The following is a 24,645-nucleotide window of genomic DNA, read 5'->3' as shown; positions in this document are numbered from 1 at the left end:
TATGTATGTGTTAGTTATGTTTGCCAACAATCTGTAACTTAGATGTTGGAGTTTGATTTGTATCTTGCAATATTTTGATTATTATTTAGCAAAAATATATTAGTGTAGTTGTTAGAGCACTGAAGTAGCATTTAGCGGATCTAGATCTGACTCATCATGGGACTGAAATAAAAATGATTATGAATTAGACAAAAAAAAGTTATGTTAAAAAATAAGTTGGGGCCTCCTGCTGACTTTGGTAAATAAATGTTATGGAAAACTTATGTATATGTGTGCTATATTAATGTATATATGTTTTAAATTTTTATTTAACCGAACCTATTATTATTTTTCCCACTTTGATTACTGAACAATTTATTAGTTGTTAGCCCATACAACTACATAAATTGGCCTACTTTAGAGTTTTATCATCTCGGTGATAGATAGTTCCATATATATCTTTGTTGTTGTTTCTTTTTTTTCTTTATCTTCTATTGATTTCTCTGTGTTCTATTTTGTTCCATCGTAAATTTGAATCGATTAGTGTCTATCGCGTCCGGTGCATCTAATGGAGAAGTTCCCTGTTTAGTATTGTGCCTCGAGGCTTCTATTTTTTTTTGAGCGAATAGGAGCAGCAACAGCGTATATTTGTTTGAATCATTTGTTTTGTACTGTAGGCAATTGACTTTGGGATAGATTAGCAGGGCTCCAGGCATGTAGCTGTGGCTCAAATAACTCCGGATGTGGCTTCTTTGATGGAGCGGATTCTCTTATGGATATAGAGCTGTTTTGAAAACCGTTCAGTAGAACCGCTTCTCCTATTTTTTTTCATGAATATATGAAAGATGTCAAATGTCCAACGTGCCACGACTATAATTTAATATTTTTCTCATAATCTATAATATGATTTCGTAATAACATAACTTCATATGAAATAACATAGTAGTGACTAACGATATAATTTATAAACTAAATCAATAAATTCACTTTTGACCTTTTTTTTTGTCCTCATTTTCTCTGCTTTTTTTTATATTTTTCTTTTCTACTTTCCTTACCCGTTCAACCTTGCTGCTTCTTTATCCTTTCATCTTCTCTTTTTCTATACTTCTTTAAAGGTATAGATCACATTTTTGTTCCGTGCCTAGTATTTTTTCATGTGCTTATAGAAGATTAGATGGGATAATAATATTAAGAATTGTTTATGCTATTTGATTCCTCACACGACTAAGTCCCTGATTTTTCCCATGCAACTATTTAGATTGAGCTAACAAATAGTTACATTTTTTTTGTAGATTTCGGTATTTTACCCTTTATCCCAGTGATTCTTTGTCATGTCCTAATTTTTTAATTCAAAATTAGCTATTTATTAATTGTATTTGATATGGACTCTTGCATTAGTTTGAACCGTTAGATCTTTATAAAATCCAACAGTGCAAATCCTTCTCTTTTTTAGATTAATGTAGGAATTTTTGGACCCTCCCCACGACTGTGGTGGCTTCTTTTAACACTCCCTTAATAATATAATAGATTTTTATACTTTTAATTTTTAATTTAGCTATTCGGCTAATATTAATTTTTTGTCAAGTGCTAATGCTAATTTTCTTAATTTTGTAATGCCGAATTTTCCTATTTAGTAATTGTATTTAACATGGACTCTTTGGTTAAGCCCTAATTTCCTTTTTTTAATTCCGAATTAAGTTGTTTAGTAATCGTATTCGGCATGGACTCTTTGTCATGTTCTAATTTTTCTTAATTTTTTTAATCCAAAATTAGCTATTTATTAATCATATTTGATATGAACTCTTGAGTTAGTTTGAACCGTTAGATCTTCATAAAATCTAACGGTTCAAATCCTTCTCTTTTTTAGATTAACGTGGGAATTTCTAGACCTTCTCGGCGAACATGGTGGATTCTTTTAACACTCCCTTAATAATATAATAGATGCATCTAAACAAAGATAGCCTCCAACTTAAGGTAAAATTCTCACTTCATCTTCATGCAAGCCAACCAGTGCAGAGAGAGCAGATAGAACAAGCATGCCACCAGCCTACCACAAATTGCCTGCCACTGAAAATTCATGACTTATTACATTTCAGAATTACATATGCAGCTCAAGCAAGCAAATCAACAGTATTTGCCATAACACCTTCGATCAAGAGGGGTGGTAGACTTCCTCCCAGGACAAAAAAAGGGGATATTACTCTATCTATACAAGATAAGTTATCTCATGGCATGTCCCAATCAGTGTCAACCAACCCACATAATAGCTATATACTGTATACAAAAAACAGAACAAACAGAGCCAGTTCTCACGTCATGCTGCATTTATATGAAATTTGTATACCCTCATACCAATATACCATGATCAATCTGTGCTTAAAGCAACAAATATGCATTCCCTTGCGGCCAACTCATCTTCTGAAGAATTAAAAAAAACATAATTGCAACAGAATCAGTTAGGAGAGAAGCAAGACTTGCTCGTCTGATCGACATGCCAAAATTATCACCACAATACTGACAGACACAGAGCAACCTTCCTATCGTTAACTGGAACAGAACAACCACCGTCTGCAACTTAAACCAAATTTAGGATAAACATCATACAAGCAAAACTGCAGATATCGAGCAATCATGCTACATTGCAGGCTTGCAGCCATTGCTGCCGCCAATCTCACGGGACTGATCAACTGAACAAGACATGACATGCATTTTGGGAGAGGGAAGCACTTCATGCAAGTAGATCAAGAGTGCTTGCTAGCTACAACATGATTGATCAGAACACATTAAACACAATAAAGCAGTTGCAAGGAATTGATCAGAAATGACGGGCAATTCAGGATGTTGATATTCATTCATCACTTCATGCAAGCAGTTCAAAACTTCCACCACACATTCGATTATGTTTTTCTTCGACTTTGCTACTACCGAATATACTGGACCAGAACCTATCCGACAACAATGAACCTACTACTAAGAAGCAAGTCGAACAACCACCGCACGATGTACGCACCTAAGAAAGGATCGATGCAGTAGAAAGGAACCGCTAGGCCGGCAGATCCAGCGAGATGTTAGTGCAGCGTGAAGTGGAGACCCGAATGCTCCTAGGCGTCGCCGAAGGCCCAGGCGTGCTCCCGGCGAATCTCCTGCTCCTGCTCCTTTGTGAAGTCATTCTTGATGTTGAACATCTTGTGCATCTCATCGATGGTCTTGCCCTTCATCAGGTCGGCGATCTTGCGGCAGGTGAGGTCGAGGAGCCCGTCCATGATGAGGGAGTCGGAGGCCTCGGTGAGGTTGAAGAGGGCGTCCTGGCTGAGGCAGTCGACGAGCTTGCGGTCCCAATCCTCCAGCTCCTTGGATGGCGCGGAGAGGAAGCTGCTGCTGCTGCTGGACGCAGCGCTGGGGACGGGGTTGGCGTGCTTGTTGCAGTAGTCCACCACCTTCTCGAGGGTCTCGGAGCCGATCTTCTCGAGCTTGATGCCGCCGTCGCTGCAGCCGTCGGCGATCATCTTGGCGAGGACCTTCGACAGCCGTGCCGCCGCCTCCTTCGAAACCTCAAACGCCTTCCCATCCGACCTCTTCAGGTGATCATATCTGTAACACCCTGCCTCACGGACAGTCTTCCTATGGCAACGGATCGGGTTCGGTGCGGGTATCCGCGGATTTCGGTTTTTCGGGTTTCGGGTTTGGTGTTGGTTTTTCGTCTACGGTTTTCAGGTTCGGGTTTGGGTTTGGTTTCGGGTTCGGTTTCGGGTTTTGGTTTCCATAAGTGGATATCCAATGGATATCCAAAATAAATCATTTGGAATTAAAACTCATATTTATAATATATTAATGATAACTTGTTTACTTAGACTATTAAATTTATTGAAAGTTGACTCATGAAAATATTTATTATTTGTTGCCACTTGTTCATACATGTGAATATATGTATATTTATCCGCGGGTTTCGGGTATCCGCGGGTTTGGTTTTGGTGATGGATTTCCACCCGAATCGGTTTCGGGTTCGGGTTTCGATTTTGGGTTTCGGTTTTGGGTGCACAGAGACTCCACCCGATCCGAACCCGACCCGTTGCCATCTTTATCCGCTTGGGGCGGCGGACGGTCCGCGACGGCCCTGTTTCACCTGGTCCGTGACCGAGGATCATCGGTCGCCGCCACGTACTGGCCATCGAGCCTTCCCTAGCCACCCCGTACGCCGAATTGGATGCGAGCACATCCATTCCACCCACCCCGCGCCCATTCTCTCTCTCTCTCTTTCTCTCGGTTCGCTCTTCCCCACCCTCCCGACGCCATGGACGGAGCTTGAGCTCCTTCCGTTCGCCGGCCAAATCCACGAGTTCCCCTCCATAGATTTCGAATCCACCGCACCCAAAGCTTAACCAACATCCTAGCTTCCTCCTCAACCTCTCAAACCATAGCCACGACCCCCACCTCGCCGGAAATCCTGGATTCCCCGGCCGCCGGTTGGAGTTTCGCCCAAATTTGACCTTACCGTAGAACTCCATCGCCCGGTCACCATTTCTTCCGTCTAAGAGCTCGAATCGACTGTAAGTAAGCCGCTAATGCTCGTTCTCCTCTCGTTCCTCTACGTTCAGTTGTTACCACGCACGTTCTCAACAAAGTCGTTTTTGACCGCCACGGGCCGCACGTCACCGACTAGGTTAGGCTTGATTTCTTCGCGTGCGTCACCCATGCCCGTGTGCGCCTCGTCTAGTAGATGGTGTAGTACTAGCCTCGCCATCGGTCGGGCCACCGTCGGTGGGAACGGCGCGCCGCGCTGCCGTGCTGGTCTCACTGGTGGCGGTCCGCCTAGGAGGGCCGGACAGTCCGCAGGTCAGATTAGAAGTTGTCCAGAGACGTGGTTATCTCTGATGGTTTCGCAGAATTGAACTGCGGACAGTCCGCTATTGGAGAGCGGACAGTCCGCCGTAGAGTTCGAAATTTGTCCAGAGATGATGTTGTCTCTGGTAGGTTCCGCAGGGTTGAACTGCGAACGATCCGCTATTGGGGAGCGGACAGTCCGCCGTAGAGTCTAGAATTTTGTCCAGAGACGTTATCGTCTCTGGTGGTTTGGCAGAGTGAACCACGGACGGTCTGCTATTTTTGAGCAGACAGTTCGCCCTATAGTTTTGAAGTTTGTCCAGAGACGTAGTTGGTTCTGGTGGGCCTGCGGAATTGTATTGCGGACGGTCTGCCATTTGGCCGCGGACAGTCCGCAAGACATTTCTTTTAAAGTATAGTGATTGTATAGTTTGAGTTGCACTCAATCATTTCATATGCATTCGTGTAGCATCCGCAGTTGAGGACACAATGTATGAGGTGATTGCGGCACCGCAGGAGCAGCCGGAGCAAGCCCAGGAGGAGAGGCGTGAGAACCCGGCCCAAGGCCCGTCTGACCCTAGCTCTGAGCAACAGCCCAAAGGCAAGCCCCGGTGCATAACATTTATTTCAAATTATGCAACCTTATATATATATATATATATATATATATATATATATATGCATTAAAGTCATAGGAGTTGAATGGAACTGTAGATGCATAACCCTTAGGTACCATGAGTCCTATACTAGTATATGTCCGACGATAGACGTGCTATACTAGATAGAGTCCGGTAGAAGTCGAGTAATTTTCAGTTACTCGTGAGATATAGGTTATTTTATGTTTCCATATATGAGTTACTAATCTTGGAAGGAAAGAAAGATAGAATTTGAGACCGGGCGGAGAAAAGTGTAGCTCTGTCTGTGTCGGTTAAGGACCATACCGTTGTCGGCCCTGCTGATCATGTTTGAATTTGTACTAACCGCATGCCGGGAGTAGAAGATAGTCGAAACCGGTAAGCCTAGTACTGCTTTGCTTCGAAAGTACTAGACTTCAACTCACCTCCTGGGGTGGTCGAGTAGTAGCGGAGAAATGTGATGCATGTTTTATTTTTGGTGGTCTCTCGTTGAGCTCGGCTGACCATATGATGGTGGGGCGGTCCTGTAGTTCGAGGCGGGGAGGGGAATGGTTGGTGCGTGTGGTCCGACGGGGCCTTCGCGTGCCGTGTTGGTTAGGTCCACCTTGCAAGGTTAAATTGAATCGATTCGCCGGCAGTCGCTCTCGGACATGGGCACCTTGATCAACTGCGTCACATCGTAGTAATATGATAGAACAGGGAATATATTATATATGTTGATGTCTGCTTCGAATTGTGATTGATATTCTACCATGTTTGCTTTAGTTGGTTTAGGCAAATATTAGATCCTAGCTAATTTATATAGAATCTGGAGCTAAAATGTCGAAAATAAGGATCCACTTTTAGACGCGTCTTTTTTGCAAAATAAAATACCAGCCATAAAGCTTTGCATGTCTAGATATGTGGGTTATATATACCCATAGTTGGATAAGTCTTGCGGAGTATTAGTTGCTCAGGGCTTTTGTTGAAACATTATTTCAGGACACACCGACGTAGACTTCTATCCCTGCTGCGTTAAGTTTATCCGCCGGGACGCAGAGGGATGGGAGGTTGTGGAGCTAGACACTTAGTTAGGGGACTTCTCGGTGTACACTTGTGGTAGATGTAGGCCTTCATCCTCTATGCGAACCTTAGTTTCGGCTTCATAAAGTTTATAAATTTTGTATGTATTCAGACTTGGTTTGTAAAACTTATGGTAGAGTCATGTGTATATTGTTGTATTTTTTAAGCATTTGTCGTGCTTGTACCATTTGCGCTTACCTTCGCATGAGACTATCGGTGTTGTTTCGATCGGGACGTGGGCTGAGAAATGACTGTCAAATTAAACAATTAAGCTAATACGCCCGATGTGTTCAAATGACGGCCATTACGCTTAATTGAGAGTTTTAATTTAGCGGTTTCGTCACAATATCCCCGTCGGCCACCTCCTTCCCCGCCTCCTCCGCCACTCCCTTCCCCTTCTCCGCCACCGTTGGACACTTCTCTCCCTTCTCCACCACCGTGGATCCCTTCTCTCCCTTCCCCGCCGCCATCGCTAACTCTCCCTTCGCCACCTCCGCCGCCCCCGTCTCTCTCTTCCCCACCGCCATCGCTCTCGCACGCTCAAGGACGAAACACTCACTCGGCGTCTAGTGATTGATCTGGGCGCGGCTGGAATGATCGGGTTGGGGTGGCGGCGTTGCTCTGCTTTATACGCGATCCCCACGGTGGTGCAGGGAGGCGTGGCTGGCAGGCTGTGGCAGCCTGCCGGAATAGCTATATATCGCGCGCGCAACAAAAGTCCCACCCATCGCCTGAAGCGGCCCACGTACGGCCCATCACCTCCTCCTCCAACTCCGGCGAGATTCCGGCGAACTCCGGCGAGGTTAGGGTTCCGGGTTAGGGGTTCGGGTTGCCGGGGGACGGCTGCTCACCACCGGCCACGGAGGGAGGGCCGGCGGCGGCAGGCCGGCCCGGCGGAAGAGGCGGACGCGGGGGCGGCGAGGCCGGTGGCGAGGGCGCCGCCGACCGGGCGGTGGGAGATGGCGGTTGGGCCGGTGCCGGGGCGGGAGAATCAATGGCAACGGCGGCGGTGGACGGAGGCGGCGGTGGCAGGAGGCGGCGGCGGCGGGGGAGGGAGGGCGGCCGGCGCGGGCGGGCTAGGGTCCCGCCGGAGCTCCGCGCCGGCCGCCGGCGTGGAGCTCCGGCGGGACCCTAGCCCGCCCGCGCCGGTGGGGTGGAGGCGGGGCTGGGCGGCGGTGGAGGGGGATGAAGGTAGAAGAAGAAGATAAGAAAGGAGGAGTCCGGGCTGCTGGCTTCAGGTGATGGTTCCTGAAGCGAGGGCTAGTTGCGCCCGCTGCTGGCACCCAGCCATTCCATTTCTTCGACCGCAAGAAGGGTCGTGCGGTCTTGGGCTCTGGGCCGGACTAATTGGTTCGTTTCTTCGTTTCTTACTGATGGCGCGGCCCAAACGGAAACGAGCTCCACTTTTGTTGTCGCAGGATTCCTTTTCTTTTTTTTCTTTTGTCAGGTATACTACTAAAGTTGAAAACAAAATCATTTTGGCACGTTTTCCCTTATCTCTTCATAAGATATATTCACTGCTGCTGTTCCTGTGGGCCATCAAGTTGAAAATGTTGTTTTGCGGATGATGATTTACTCACCGCAGCTGTTCGAGATCATGAGGCCGAACGAAAAAGAAAGAAAAGAAACAGTACTGTCTGAATCAAACATACTAGAGAGGATGCAGAGTAAGCTGTTACTTTTTCAGTCCATTTTGTATTGAAATCCTATAGCTTGCTGCCCCACATTGCATCTCAAAACTTCGCTGAAAACAACTAAACAGGCACAATGGAACATATACTTCCACAATTATTGACTTGTTGCCAAGTCATGCACCAAGAACCACCGAAGCATGCAGAACATGTACAAGCAGGGACTGGGTTGTACCAAAATCAGTTCCAGAATACCCGAGAAAGAGAAGTACAGCAACCTCCACATTGTTTGACTGAACTGAATGAGCTAAAGCAACACACAAGTCGAATTAATTAGGATAAAACTCGCTACATTTCCATGCTACCACCATTTTGCATGTACTGAAACATATGTGACAAGCATTTCAGGGTCGTATTTCAGCTCATGCAAGCAGATCAAGAGTGCTCTCATAAACATTAGACACCTCCAATCAAGATAGTACTAGAACATATGCAACAGAGATAAAGCAATTTAGGTGATTGATCAGAAATGGCAGGCAAGTCACACTTCCACCACCACACATTCGATTCTGTTCTTCGACAGGAGGAAACGAACAGGCTCTGCAGAGTCCATCTGAACCTATCGATCCAGCACAATGCGAGTACAAAGCAAGCACTAGAACATCAGTCAGAATTCAGAAAGGAGGCACTACCGCAGTAGAACTGAACTGCTAGATCGGTTCGTCGGCACATCCAGTGAGATGTTGACGCAGCAATGGCTTCGAATCAAGGCTCCTCGTCCTCGAAAGCCCAGGGGTTCTCCTTGCGGACCTCCTCCTCCTCCTCCTCCGGGGTGAAGTCGTTGGTGATGCCGAAGATCGTGCGGACCTGCGCCGGTGTCTTGCTCTTGATGATGTCGGCGACCTTCTGGCTGGCGGCACCGAGGAGCCCCTTGATGTCGAGGAAGTTGGAGGCGAGGAGGAGGTCGTAGAGGGCGTCCAGGGTGAGCTTGTCGACGAGCTTGCTGTCCCACTCAGCCAGCGTCTTCTCGGATGCCGCGGTAACGCTGGTGGTGGTGCTGCTGCCCTCCGCGGCGCAGTGGTCGGAGTCGGGCTTGGCGGCGGCGGCGGCGGCGTGCTTGTCGCAGTACTTGATCACCGTGACGAGGGCCCTGGCGGTGACGTTGGGTAGCGGGATGTTGCCGCCGGCGCAGCCGTTGTCGATCATGTCGGCGAGGACCGTCGACAGCCGCGCCGCCTCCTCCGACACCTTGAACGGCTTCCCCTCCGAGCTCACCAGGGTGATCGTCTTCCCCTTCCCGGCGGCGGCGGCGGCGGCGGCGGGGCGGCGCTGAAGGAAAAGACTGCCTCTTCGCCGGACGCCTCCGACGCCGCAGCCGTCGCCCCCTGCTCCTTATCCACGGCCGCCCCTCGATCCCTTCTCGTGCTTCGCCACCGCCGCCGCTCCCTCCTCGGCTTCGGCCCCTTCTCCCCGTCCGCGCCCCCCGCTCCATTCCACTCCCACCCCACCGTCGCACCCTTCTCATCCGCGGCCGTTTCTCTCTTCTTTCCCTTCCTCTCCGCCGTAGCTCCCTTCTCCTCATCCGTGGATGGCGCACCCTTCTCGCCCTTCTCCGCCGTCGCTCCCTTCTCCGCATCCGCGGTAGTCGCACCCTTCTCTCCCTTCCCCTTTGCTGCCGCTCCCTTCTCCTCCTCCGCGGCCTTCACTCCCATCTCTCCCTCCTCCGCCGCCTTCTCCCCCTTCTCCGCCGCCATTGCGCTCGCTGCCTTGGACGACGAAACCGCTTTTGCTGGGGAGTGGGTGAAGACGGAATGGACGCCGTCGGAATTGTCACCGGTGTGGTGTGGGCTTTGCCCAAGTCCGTTCGTTTATTGGGTCCTACAGGTGGACCGAATGAGTTCGTTTCTCGTTCCCACTGCTGGGCCGAATAAGAATGCTCCTTATTTTTGAGCCCAGTTGGACTTTTCTGTGTGCTCCACCCCAGTTGACCTTCGCTTAGATTTTGAGATGGAGCAACTCATGCGGACCATAGTTACAACTTGTGGAGATGATTGATTACCTTTTCTGCCTTGCAAATAAAGGATTATTACGCTCCCCGACAGCAAAGTCATTTTCGCACGTTGCATTTTGTCTCCTGAAAAGATACATATTTTGTCTCCTGAAAAGATACATATATTATATAGTTTTCTTTTAGTTGTGGTGTCCATTCCATCAACAGTTAAGGGGCTTGGATGTTTGCCATCAAAACGCACCAAATCATAAGCAGACACGACGTGCACCTTCAGTCAGATAAACAAAAATATCCGGTAAAGGCCAAATGGTAGCGATCAAGCAATCTCTTAATGGGGCTAATCCGAAGACATCTCCTGGCCAGGCAGCCGCTCGGCGCACCGGCGCCCGCCACGTCCCTCTTTCAAGTTTTCCGGAAATGATAAAATAGGAAAAGAGCTTGGCGGGGGAACTAACCTGGCCAAGCTCACGGCGTGAACAGACGCCGTTCCAACTGGCCGGCCGGAACGGCACGGCGGGGCGAGGTGGAGCGCGAGCAGATTTCCCGGGCCACGCGTCCGCCCGTGGCTTGCCTCGCTGCCAGGCTGGGCGCATGCATACTCCCCCGTGCAGTTTCCGAAATTCCTGAAAATTATAAGTTGATCAATTTCACCGATCGATATGCAGTTACGTATAAAACTTGTATAGTTCGAGATCGGTACTACTTAGAGCACACTGGGTTCTTCTTCTTTAAAATTTCTTCCTTTACATGCATCTCTTTTTGTAATGAGTACTACGTGTATCAGCTTAGTGCCTACTACTAGTATGCTGAAACTCGTCTAGAGATAAATCAACAGCAACCAGACGATGCTCGTGTACTTGCAAATGGTCCCCGAGCAGCGATTGGTAAGACGGCAGCCTCGTTCACAAACCACCAGCAGCTTCGTTCACAGACCACCAGTAGCTAGTGCTGGGCCAATCACGGGTCATCGTCATCCAAGTCACTGTCCCCACTGTCATATCGAAGGGTCTCGATGCAGGCCCCCACGGCCCCACCACCCACCCCACCCACCAACCGATCACAAGGCTGCACACCGGAAAAATTCAGAGCTCGTCCATCCTCCTCTCCTGTCCAACTGGTTACAGTTCAGGGTCCTGGGGGCATGGCACCTGATTAACGAGCTCAAGCACGAGCACCGGATCTCCCCGTACCTTGCGTCTCGCCGTCCATGGATACGCGCATGAAAGATCCACGACGAACGGCCGGGTGATTCGCCGGCTTGTGATGAACGTCAGTTTCACCGAGGCCGGATGGCTCCCATCCAAGCAAGCATACGGTGTGCTTCAGGAAGGCGTCACCGGACATGGCTCGCGTCGCGCAGGCCGCACACTAGTCACGACCTACGCGGGCCCGCGCCGAACGGCGGCTGACATGAAAAGATCAACACCTGGAGAACCCACCAAATTGGAATATTTTTTTATTTTTAACCTATATTTCAATTTTATTTTAAATTATATCTTTTTCATACGAACTCGGGTGTTGCATTATATTTCATACACAAGGATGATATAGTTTGATTTCTCATTGTATCTCTTATCGAACTATTATTATTTAGTCTATATTATTTCATATATCAAATATTATATAAAACTTAATTTGTAGAACCATGATAAACATGTCAAGTTAGAGATGATCCGATAGAGGTAAAGTGCTTAATATGCTGTCAAAAGTTTAAATCAATTATTTAACCATCTTAATGACTTCAAATGAAAAAATTCAAAACTACAAAGTTGTAGATCTTGTTGAGAGCTATAATTTTCGTATAAAAATCATCTCCATCCGAGTTCGTATGAAAAAGATATGATTTTTCTAAAATCAGACCTTGCCACGCCTGTACTGTCACGCCGGTGGGAGTGGCGTGACAAGGTTGACATGTGGAATATGAGGTGGCAGACCCCTTCCGAGCGCTCTGAAGCGTGCCAACGTGGCACATCTTGTCACGGCAATGCATGTGGCGCGACATCGTGTTTTTGTCACGCCACGCAGACCGGCGCGACCAAAAGGGTTAGATCTACAAATATATGTCTGGGTGGGTTATTTTTAAAATAAAATTGAAAAATAGGTTAAAAATAAAAAAATCACCAAATTGCCACTTCAGGTGTTAATGAGCTTCAGCTTTTGTTTTGTTTTCTTGGTTGGCAAAAGCTGATGCTGCATCATGCGAAAAATCGTGGTGTGCTGGTTCCTTGATTTTTTTTAATGTTGTCCTTGTTTTTATGCTTGCTGTAGAATAAGAACAAGTACGACACCACTTCTGCCGCAGAGTATAGAAATGGGAAAGATATGCAAGGGATACCGTGGGAGAGGCTGCATTACAGTAGAGATGACTACCGTGGTGAGAGGCTGAATGGGTACAGGAACTATGAGAGCCTCTCCAGGTCGCACGAGTTGTTGGACTCGGTGAGATTAAGTGTTCTGTATGGTTGTCTTGCTCTACAACAAGTCAATTATCTCTTCCAATAGTCCTTGAGCTTTCATGAAGCGGCATCATAAATTAAGCTGACCATTGCTGAACTACTGATGGTATACTTTATGAAGTATCATTATGCAATCTATTTCACCTGCATTTTATAGTAGTTTCTCAATAGTTTTTTTATACTTTGAGTTCAATCTGTTAGAAGGGCGGGCCTGGTGCAGCGGTAGAGCCTACCGTCTGTAACCGGAAAGTCCCGGGTTCGAGCCCCAGCCTCTGCACATTTGTGTGGGTAAGGCTTGGGGCTTAAAAACAACCCTTCCTAAGATCCTGCACAGTGCGGGAAGCCTACGGCACTGGGTACGCCTTTTTTTTTAAGTTCAATCTGTTAGAGTAGTATGTTCAGTGGGATACAGTCATAAAACTGCTACCTTTTATGACTTAATTAGTTCTTGTATCATATTAGCTTATCTCAAACATTCAACTGTTCATGTCATGCAGTTTCCAAAAATTTCTAGTTTGAAATAGAACACTAAAAGATTCCAGAAACTCAGAAACTTTTTATTGATTTAGTTTTCCTGTTAGGGATGTATGCACTCTTTGTCACACAGAAGTAACTTGTGTAACATTTATCGCTTCTTTCGTAGGAGTGCAAACATGTGGATAAAAGTGGCACATTCTATGATTTCTGCTTCAACACAAGACTTGCCAGGTCAACAGTAGTTCATTTTCAGGTATATATCTTTTACAATTAAATTGGTTTCCACTTCCCAACATTTGTAAAAGAAATCATGGTAATGCCGAGTGTCCCAGCAGGCTGTTGGATCGACTTAGAATTTTTTGGAGTTTATGATTGTTACTCATGAAAATCAACACCATGCTTAGCAATTTTGAGGAAAAGGCGTGCATCAAACTTTGGTGACAAGAGTGTTTCCCCCCTTCAAGTCTTGCTGGTTGCAAGATTTTTTTACCCTTGCCTATTTTTTTTCATAATGGCATAATGCATTGCATTTTTGCATATCAATGGTCCTTCAACAGAAGGGGATTTTGTCGGTCAGTCAGCCAGTCTATGCGAGTAAGAAGAATAAACACAGGCATAGAAAAAAACATAATCAGAATGTTGAAATGTTCATTCTACAAATATTAGTTACTTGCATTTATGCCCTTGTTCTGTTTTGTAGATGTTATGATATTTTTGAAGGTTTGACCACTTTCCGTGTCAGTAGGTGAAGTTTCTGGTCCCTACTTACGCTTTTCTCTTCATTGTAGAGTTTAACCATAATACCATAACGCTGACTGCAGGTTGTGTGATGAGTTTAGTTAGATATGCTAGCTGAAGATGTAGTATGTATCTACAATTAACACTGCTGTGATATAGGACAGCACAACACTATCCTTTCACCAGGGCCCATAAGCAGGTGGACAAGCATCCTCGGCGGCCGGCTTTGTTATCACGACATCTGTGGAATATGGTATGGTAGGTTGTTTATGAAAAGCGAGCCTCTGCTGGATAGTTCATGCTCGCATTTTTTTTTGGCAGGTTGGACCTTAGATAGGGGCTAACAAAATTTTATGCAGGACGTCCAATATGGTGCCAATTTTTGAAATAACAGTGCATAGCCTCTGCTGAATGTTCTGTTGTAATGCTAGCTGAGTGAAATAACAGTGCATATGTGTCAGTTGTTTTTGCTGTTAACAACATGGTTGGGTTGTTGTTACCAGTTCTCTTTCATCACGTTGTATGTTCAATTTCTTATAAATGATTATAAACAACATGCCCTTTCATAAATACATTTCCATAAATGGTAAACCAAACAAATGGCAGAAACTTTTGTTTTGCATTTTCTTTGTACCCTATGAATGTCTTACAAGAAATGGAGGCTGCTTCAAATGTTGTTGGTGATTGTACTATAATAACTCCAGCATATTTCTTTCTAATGTAACTAGCCACTGTCAGATCAGCATCAAACATATAACTGAAAGTCTTGAGCAGAGCCTACCAAATGAGAATAGTTTACAGGCGTTTTTTTTTAATTTATAAGGATTTACAGAAGGTTTAGATAGGTTCATGGGGGGTGGCGTGGTGGCTCTTTCGCTTATGTGAATTTTGAGCTTCCACCAAAGGAAATACACCTATCTCAGACAGGTGGAAATGCAGATAATTGACTGAATTAATCTGATTTCTGGCCGATTTTTTGCCATGGAGAACACCTAATCATGCTGTTCATTTTATCTGTTTGTCATGCTGTTATGCATTTTGATTCTCTTTTGCAGTGCATTTGTTGGGCGACTATTTTTACTAATCTTGTTACACCCCTAGTTTGATAATAGGTGGCTTGCTTTTTTACTAGAGAATAGTACAGCCTATCGACTAATGTGAACAACTAATTGTCAGCATTTTGTTGCTAGAAAAATACAGCCATCTGTGTGTTTTCTGTTGTATAGAACACCACTTATGAGATACTGTTCTTAGTTCTTTTCTACTCCAAAGGTGCTAACCATATTATGGAAATCTGCAGCTGAGGGACCTTTGTTTGGGCCACATCCAAGCATGATGTCTACATGGCACAGAATTATTCAGTGATGCACTGGTCCTCTCTTCTTCAAAGAGGGGAGGAAGTGCTCAATGTGATAGACAATGTATTTCCAAAGCAGGTTTGCTCTCTTTTGCATGAGCTTATACTTTTGTTTTTGGTATTCTTCATATATTCAATTTCCAACCCAATTCCCTACTTCACAGAAGGTCGAGGGAGCTCGGCCGTTGTTCAGAATGCAGATCTGCTCAATGGCCGTAAGAGATAATCTTATGGTAGCTGGTGGTTTCCGGGGGGAACTGGTTTGCAAGGTACGGCGAGTCCAAGGTGTGCACAGCTTTCAGTCATTGTTTCTATGCTAGCTCATGCATTTGTATTTGGACAGTACGTTGATCAACCAGGAGTGGCTTTCTGTACAAGTGTTACTGAAGATGATGATAACATCACAAATACTGTAGATTTGTACGAGTCACCCAAGTAAGTCGCGTACTAGTCGGTGTTAAGATTTTGAATTTGCAAGTGTTCAGAAATAACTATCTTAATGCAGTGGATCTACACGAGTGATTGCTGGCAACAACGACTGTTGTCAGAGTTTTTGATACCGAGAGATTCAGGCTACTTAGCCACTTCACATTTCCATGGTCCGTCAATGTGAGTCAATATTCATGTCTTCCTCGGGTAGTCTGTAATTCAGTCTTGTTCCACTGTAACACATGTAGTTTTGTATCCACAACAGGACACAGCAGTGAGTCCTGATGGCAAGCTTGTCGCTGTTCTTGGCGATAGTTCTGACTCTGGCAGGTAAGAGCATCTCCAGCAGTCTCCCAATAATTGTTTCCCAATAATTAGTATGAGGAGATGTCCCAGTAACAACTATAGGATTATTGGGGGAGTTGCTTTTGCAGTCTCCCAATAATCTCATCCCAATCCAACTATCTTATTGGGAGAGTCACAACTCTCTTTTATTTAGGGAGAGTTGGGGTGAATTATTGGGTTATCCCAATAACTATTGGGAAAAGGAAAAGATTTAGGAAGACTTTTGGAGCACTATTTTTTTTATCAACTCTCTCAATATAGTAGTTTGCAGTCTCTCAATATAGGGAGATGCTCACATAGTGATACATTCAGTCCGAGACTTTGAACCTCCCACAAAATGCCTTGGTAACATCGGACGATCGTGTGGCGTTTGCAGGAAATCGCGAGCCTCAAGGGGCACCTGGACTACTCGTTCTCGTCGGCGTGGCACCCCGACGGGCACGTCCTCGCCACCGGGAACCAGGACACCACCTGCCGGCTGTGGGACGTCCGCAACCTCTCGCGGTCCCTGGCGGTGCTCAAGGGGAGGATCGGCGCCGTCCGGGGCCTCAGGTTCTCGTCGGACGGCCGCTTCCTGGCGGCGGCAGAGGCCGCGGACTTCGTCCACGTGTACGACGTGCGCGCCTGCTACTCGAGGGAGCAGGAGATCGACATCTTCGGGGAGTTGGCGGGCGTGCCGTTCAGACCGGACGCGGAGGCCCTGTTCGTCGGCGTCGCGGACCGCACGTACGGCAGCCTCATCGAGTTCAGCAGGAGGCATCGCTACGACTACTTGGACTCCTATCGATGAGGGCATGAGTCTGTACTCATCAGTGCTGTGGTGTGTCGCGTGTTGTACATGAACGTGGATGGTGGAACTGCGTCTGAGATGGGCTGTGTGGTCCGTGCGTGCTGGTTTGTCAGCCGGGCCCAACTTTTTCTTTTTTTGAGGGAAATTAGCCGTGCCCAACTGCAAACAAATTTACGCAGACTCCACGGCCGGTGCTTGGCCAGTCTTGATCGCCGCGACGGCAGGCGCGCACGCTCATGTTACCGCCAGCCAGAAGCCCGTCCATGGTCGACACTAGACACGCGCCGGGACCGTGCTGGAGCAGCGTGCACCGGTTGGCTACGGGCAGCAGCGCTCGCGAGATCACGAGCGGCACGGCCGCACGCACGAGCAGAGCACACGCGGCAGGCCACGCCGCCGCGGCTGCTCCCGCACTGGGCCGTCCGTGCTCCCACACTGGGCACGGTCGCTGCTGGTTCGCTGGGCCGCGGGGTATTTTACGGGTGGTCTCCGCTTTGCTGCCGGGCCGCGCGGCACATCCGTCGGCGAGTTCGTGGGCCGAACGGTGAAGCTGTTGATGGGCCTCTGTGCGGGGCGTTCCGGGCTCGCGTTTTTTTTATTTTTGTATTTTTCAAAAAAAAATTTACAGAAATATATTTTTGTTTCAGGTTTTACAGTTCTATACCCCTACCGCCCGGCAGGGGGCGGCAGGGGGTCTACCGCCCGGCAGGGAGGCGGTAGGGACCTATATGTAAATAAAAATAAATTTATTTTGCGCAGAGATCCTTGGAGGGAGCCTGCCGCCCCCCTGACGGGCGGCAGGCCCCCTGCCGCCCGGCAGGGGGGCGGCAGGCTCCCTCCTCAAATATAAAACTCCGCCTCTTCCCTCTGCGCCCTCATTTTCTGCCCACGAGATCCAGAACACTGAAGAGGCTAGATGACCTAACACTGAAAAGGCTAGATTCGATTCTCGAAATGACTACTCGATGCATCTCTGTGCATGCTAACTCACAGCACTGCATTGCTGCCGCTCGGTCGATCGCGCCTAGATGCCGCCTTCCCCACTACACGCCACAGACCTTCGCTGTAGAATGACAGGTCCGTCGTCCTCGCCAGAGAGACTGCTTTGAAGGTGAGCTGGTGTGGTTGCCGTGTTGTCACATCTTTTTGAAATGGTGGAAGGGCACTGCTATTGTGTTGTCGTCTTTTGTCACGTATGTTTGGGCAAAGAATGCGACATTTGGGAAACCCGTGATCGCCGTGCTGAGCAGTGGCAACCTGTGATCTCGTACTCGCAGCTAGATACACTATGGTTCCTATTTTGAGCTATTCGAGCGTGTAGTCATCATCATCGTCGGCAGGATCTCGGCCGCTAACTCCTACCGCACCTAACTTGTCCTTCATTAAACCACATAACATATTACATTGAAGGTTTCATTCATTTCAACCAAATTCGAGACAAATACATAATATACTTAGTTTAATACACACAAATACATTGCAAGCTGTTACGTGCATAACTAGATGCGGCGAATTCTTGTAGGTGGAGCCGATCCATCCATCGGATTCCCGGAAGGTCCAACCTCGGCAACAGCAGTGGGTACTGAAAGCTGTGGGCACTTCTTGTAAGTGTGACCGTCTGCTCCACACAAGATGCAACGTTTTTTCTTCTTTCCAGCCTCGGACTCGTCCATTCCGTTCCGGATCCGACGTGTCTGCCGTCGGCCTATGCCCCGCTTCGTAGCTGCATCAGGGATGAGCATTGGATGAGGATTTTTTTTGAGTGAATGGGCCTAGAATACCGATGCCGTATATCTCATGACACCAAGTCTGTGCTGCAGCTTCTTTTGTGAAATATTGAGAAACATAGGACGCAGCATCTAACCTAGATACAGAACAAGCCGCGATGACATGGGAGCATGGTAAGTGATTCACCTTTGGCTTCTGACATCGGCAGAATACCCTCCCGTCAATGGTTATCAAAACTTCTTGAATTACCCTTTGTCTGCGGACACCCTGTCCGGTCCTGTCCCTGCATGATACCTCAAATCTTTGCTCCTTTGTGCCCGTCGATATGACTGAGTGAAATTGAGCCTTTTCAATTTTTTTCTCCATGTACTCATTGACCCTTCTGCAAAAATGCACTCCTGGATCATTAAGTAAGGGAGCGGCTGATGCGTATCGCTCCCGAAAATACCTTATACATCCATACATGATGAACTCAACAATGCCAACAAGAGGAAATCCACGAACACGACGCATTACCATATTGTAACATTCAGCATGGTTGGTCGTCTCGATCCCATAACGTCTCCCATCTGTGTCATACAGAAGTGACCACTTCTCTTTAGGCGTACCATCAATCCACTGTGAAAATGGCTTAGCATGTCCAACTAATGAATCTGTAGAACGTCTCCTGCTGGATGATGAGGCCTGGCTCTTAAGCAATTCAGCGCTCATGTCATCAATTATACCCCACAAAGCATCAAACTTCCTCTGCTAATTCTGAGTGCACAATCGCTTGAACAAATTCATCAGATCCTTATTCTTGAACCGCTCATAAAAGTTAGCTGCCATATGCCTCACACACCACATATTGACAACATCTGGCCATATAGGAGGTGAAGATTGACTACCTTTTCGGAGCTGCCTTATAGCTGCAAGTAGACCTGCATGCCTATCACTGATAAGGCAAACATTAGGCCTTCCAGCAACAACGTGAATCTTCAGACGTTCAAGAAACCAGTACCAGCTTTCTGTGTTCTCATTCTCAATAAAGGCAAATGCGATGGGAACTATCTGCTTGTTGCAATCAATTTCAATTGCTGTCAATATTGTTCCCTTATATTTCCCTGTCAGGAAAGTGCCGTCAATACACAGAACAGGAAGACAGTAAATGAATGCCCTCACACATGCTCCAATGCAGAAGAAAGCTCGTAGCAGAATGCTTGGCCCCCCTGACAAGCTCGGTACACTGTATGTATCAAAAGCACTTCCAGGATTTCTTTGCACAATAACTTCAAGCATACGAGGTAGGTTGTCATATGATGCTTCATAAGTGCCAAACCTCATCTCAAATACTTTTTGTTTAGCCCGCCAAGCCTTTACATAGCTGATCACATACTGGAAATTCTGTTCAATGTCCCTAATTATCAATGCAGGCTCATAATCCATTTTGTCAAGAATCACCCCATACATCTTCTTAGCCACGAAAGTTGATGTGATATTACGATGATGTCCCACAACACCTGTCAATCTACAAGTATGTGGTGTAACAATTGAACATTCCCAGTGTGTCTTGAACTTCCCCTTGTATGCATGCACTCGCCATGTACAGTCTCTATCTGCACACCTCACCTCGTATTCTTTGCTGCTAGACTTCAGTACTCTAAATTCCTTCCTCAGAGATACAACCCAGAGCTTCACAGCATCTTTTACATCCTCAATGGTACGATACTTTGCCCCTTGTATGACCTCATTCACTCTGTATTCAAACTCCGGACATCTAATATCTTGTACCACTGGATTACCAAAACCCTCTTTACGCCATTCACCTAACACTGGGAAGCGCTCATCGTCCTCATCGTCCGATGAGTCCCCACATTGCTCTATTATTTGTGCATCCTGGTCTTCTTTCTCCATGTCCTCCACAATTTCAGGTATCCGCTCGCCTTTATCTGCTAAACCTTGTGGTTCTGGTTCTGGTTCTGGAGCTTGCATGTTCTCTTCTTCTTTATCCTCTTCCATCTATTCATTGCAGTCAGATGTTGTGTGTGTTGACCCTTCATCTAAATCAGCGGTCTTCTGGTGAATCTGAATTACCATTGCGAGAGGCCACCCACTTTCAAGAGCTGCGTGCATGTAATGTTGCCATTCTTCCGTACTACTTATATGCGTCAACTCCCAGAAATCCTCATTAGCTTCCCAGGAAGTCAAGGTATGAACCCTAAGCAAATGGGTCTTTGGATTCACATTGAACATCTTGTGAAGACATTTCTGTATGGACTCAAAACTCCTCTCTAGGGGTTTATCTAGACTGCACTGTCTTCTTTCCAATGCTGATAGATTTACTCCATAGGAATTATGAGTAATTCTATAGAAGTCACCGTAATGAACTTGAAATGCCACTTTGCTCGACATATCTGGCCATGCAAAGACTTCATTTTAATTAATCTAATATCTACAAATATACTATGCCTTCAATTATAATCACTAATCCGAACCCTAAGTGCTTACAATAATAAAAAATACTAATCATAAAATTAAACATACAAAAAAAAATCTGAAATGACAAAGTTGAGAAATATTGGTTACCTGCGGTTCGGATCCAAAATCCTGCAGGGCTTCGCCGGTTTTTTTACCTCCCTCACCCCTCCTCTCTCCCTCTCCCCTCTCTGGATCTCGTGGGCAGAAAATGAGGGCGCAGAGGGAAGGGGCGGAGTTTTATATTTGAGGAGGGAGCCTGCCGCTCCCCTGCCGGGCGGCAGGCCCCCTGCCGCCAACTGGTGGGGCGGCAGGGGGCCTGCCGCCCGGCAGGGGGGCGGCAGGCTCCCTCTAAGGACCTCTGCGCAAAATAAATTTATTTTTATTTACATATAGATCCCTACCGCCTCCCTGCCGGGCGGTAGGCCCCCTGCCGCCCCCCTGCCGGGCGGTAGGGGTATAGAACTGTAAAACCTGAAACCAAAAATATATTTCTGTAATTTTTTTTTTGAAAAATAAAAAAATAAAAAAAAACGCTTCCGGGCTCTATGTGGTGGTGGTCCTCACCGGCGCCCGTGTCCGGGCTGCGGTCCATGCCTTTCCGTTTGTTCTTGCCATTCAGGAAGATCATATAGCTAGCCCCCCAGTTCCATTATTCTCCATTGATCGCAGAAAGCTCAAGTTCCCGAAACCAGCACCACCAAGTTCTGGCGAAACAGGGAATCAGATTTAGTTTCATCACCATCCATGGATGCTGGGCAGCTAATAATTAAAGCGCACATCCTTTTCACCTATCAATGCTATCATAGCCTTTTGAAGCTCTGTCTTCCGCCTGTCCCCAACCTCACCAATAATTCTTCTTCTTCCAGGCAATTCACGGCAAAGCTGCACAGTGGACACGCTGTTACTCCCATCGATCTCCTGCTACATATGTGCTGTTTGTCACTTCTGGACCTCCAGCCGGGAAACACTAGTGCACTAAGCAACGGACCAAAGGAGCAAACAAAGCATATAGGTCGTCCAAGCACACGCATCAGGCATCTCGATCACTCGAAGAAAGGCGTGGTGCCTTTCTCGGGATCATCGGCCGGCACTAGCTCATCACCGGCAGTCTCCCGTGAGATCCCATTGGCCCCGCGCGCGCCAGCCGGGAGGCGGGCGGAGCCCGAAACAAGGGGCGGTGAGCCGGTGAGACGAAAAGCTAGCAGCAGCGCCATTGCTGCTGCGCGTGAGTGGCGGCCGCGGCTGATCTGAGAATAGTCCAAGCGCCAGCAATGGTGGCCGCCTTCTTTTCGGTTTCCCCAGGTGCTTTACAACACAGCCAACACGTGGGAATTGCGCCATTGGATGACGGGGACGTCCGAGCTGAGCGGCACCGACAGCTGCAGGGAAAAGGTGGCAGATCGATCGCATCGCGTCGCCGCTGGATCGTCGCTTCAATTCAGAATCAGTCGGGCTCACGCATTGCATCATATCATATGCAACGCCTGCTGCTTGCTTGCTCGATCGCTGTCTCCAGTTCGTCGTCGTCGTTAGGCAGCAGCAGGCTGGTCAAAGAGGGACTGAGGGAGTCACCGATCGAAGCGTTAGGTTTTCTGGCAGCTGCAGGTACGTGCGCACTATTCTAATGTTCAAGCGTGCAACTTTTGAACTCGGCGTGCCTGCCCCGGCGTGAGGTTTCCAAGATTCCAAGAGCCCAAGGGTAGCAGCTGCATGCACACCGTGGTTTGCAAGTTGATTCTACTGGCTAGGTACTAGCTAGTAGCTAGCATCGATCAGGAGCAGCGCTGCACGGTCACGGCAACATTTTGTAGGAATAATAAAGTGCTCTGCCGGCCGGCCTAGCTAAACACACGTTGTTAACAATTTGTCTTTACGGACTTTGAGGCGCGCAAATGAGCAGCTGCTGCAAGCTAAGCGTGCGTGCAACGACCAAAAGGCCGGCCTAATATTGTGACGATACGAATTGGCTCACTTTTGGAGATGCTAATTTTGAGATGGTTCCAGCGAGTTTAGGTGAGATATGGGGACGTGGTTATTGGTAGTCAAACATGCATGGAGGTGTGCATGTGATCAAGAGAACCTAAGTGATCGAGTAGGGGCCAAAAGGGAGAAAAGATCTTTGATTCGTCCTAGTATGCTGGGTTTTGGTTGGGTGAACACGAAATAAAGGATAGTTGAGATGGATGCATCTGTAAAGAAAACCATGGTGACATATGCATGAGCTCATGGAGATGCTATATCATGCATCTAAATATCTAATCTAATTAACTCATGAACCATGTGAAGATTTTTTTTCGTGACGAAGATCTTACCCCTTGTTTAGTTTCCTTCGAAATTCCAAAACTTTACAAGATTTTCCATCACATCAAATCTTTAAACGCATGCATGAAGTATTAAATGTAGCTAAATAAAATAATTAATTACACAGTTTGTCTATAATTTGTGAGACGAATCTTTTGAGTCTAGTTAACCCATGATCGGATGATAATTACCAAATACAAATGAAAGTACTACAGTACCTTACACCCTAAACTTTATGCATCGAAACAAGGGCTTATTATGGACGGCCATTTGCCTGGACTACTACAGATCTGCCTTTTTGTCCCAGTTCCAAAGTGCCATTTGTCCTGGTTTTGGAACCGGGATTCGGCTTCCGGGACAAAAGACTGGAGGCTTTAGTCCCGGGTGGCAGAACCGGGATTGTCCCGGTTTCAAAGTGCCATTTGTCCCGGTTTTAGAACCGGGATTCGGCTTCCGGGACAAAAGCCTGGAGGCTTTAGTCCCGGGTGGCAGAACTAGAACCAAATATCCCTAACGCTAAAAATTTTTTTGCGCCCCACGAGATTCGACCCCAATACCTCTTGCCTAGCGCATGGCTTCCTTGCCGACTCACCTAAGTAGTAAATGTGACTCAATATAAAATAACTTTCTTTTGAACTATCATGTGGAGGGGCCTTTAGTCCGGGTTGGTGTTACCAACCAGGACTAAAGGGTCGGGCCCCTTAGTCTCGGATGGAGCCACCAATCGGGACTAAAGGGTGACTTTTAGTCCCGGTTAGTGGCTCCAACTGAGACTAAAGCTCCCCGCTGCCCCTTAGTCTTTGGACCCGGGACTAAAATCTTCATTGGTCCCGGGTTGAATGGTGGCCGGAACTAATGTGTAGGATCAAAGGCTATTTCTGTAGTAGTGCTGGAACTTTTGGAGAGTTATTATTACTACCAGCGCATTTGCAGCAATCTAGCACAAACATAATTCTTCAGCAAAATAAAACAGATCAGATACAGTGGATGACTGGATGGCAACAACAACACATAGTGAAATCAATAGAGAACAGAATAACTTTACATGTCTGTACGAAATTAACGAAAGTTACTGCAGAATTTCCAGCAGCTAGCACGGTATAGATCCCAAAATTCCTTCTTCTTCTTCTTTTGAGGGCAATAGGGCATCCTAATTAAAATTCCCTTGGAGCGTTGTCGTGGTGTGCAAACCCACAGCCGGGTGGCGTAGTGCACCCGCCTAAACCCAGAGGGTGAGTACTGGGGTAGCTAAGATTAGTCCAATCTAGATGCAAGAACACAATGAACACAGCAGGTTTAGAGTGGTTCGGGCCGCCGGAGCGTAATACCCTACGTTCACTGTGTGTTGTATTGCTTGTGCTCTCAAGAGGTTGAGAACGGGATTGTTCAGAGTGAATCCGAGCTTGTGTTGTGTCTGGCTTCGCCTGA

General features: G+C 47.1%; 2 protein-coding genes and 1 pseudogene across 2 annotated transcripts; 1 reads left to right on the top strand and 2 right to left on the bottom strand.

Moving 5' to 3' along the window:
• Positions 1–3,035: 3,035 nt before the first annotated feature.
• On the bottom strand, positions 3,036–7,024 carry LOC120662939 (SKP1-like protein 1). Its single transcript, XM_039941984.1, has 2 exons — positions 6,842–7,024; positions 3,036–3,554 (listed from the first exon to the last, which is right to left on the bottom strand). Exons 1-2 carry the CDS (start codon positions 7,022–7,024, stop codon positions 3,081–3,083), a joined length of 657 nt encoding a protein of 218 aa, XP_039797918.1. The 3' UTR covers positions 3,036–3,080.
• Positions 7,025–8,457: 1,433 nt separating this feature from the next.
• Positions 8,458–9,882, bottom strand: LOC120662938 (SKP1-like protein 1A). Its single transcript, XM_039941983.1, has 2 exons — positions 9,645–9,882; positions 8,458–9,522 (listed from the first exon to the last, which is right to left on the bottom strand). Exons 1-2 carry the CDS (start codon positions 9,880–9,882, stop codon positions 8,894–8,896), a joined length of 867 nt encoding a protein of 288 aa, XP_039797917.1. The 3' UTR covers positions 8,458–8,893.
• A 2,375-nt stretch (positions 9,883–12,257) lies between these two features.
• LOC120662937 lies at positions 12,258–16,911 on the top strand (annotated as a pseudogene).
• Positions 16,912–24,645: the final 7,734 nt, after the last annotated feature.

The sequence above is a fragment of the Panicum virgatum genome, chromosome 2N, assembly GCF_016808335.1.
Source record: "Panicum virgatum strain AP13 chromosome 2N, P.virgatum_v5, whole genome shotgun sequence".
Taxonomy (NCBI): domain Eukaryota; kingdom Viridiplantae; phylum Streptophyta; class Magnoliopsida; order Poales; family Poaceae; genus Panicum; species Panicum virgatum.
The sequence above is the reverse complement of the archived record's forward strand: the minus strand, read 5'-3'. Positions and strand labels throughout refer to the sequence as shown.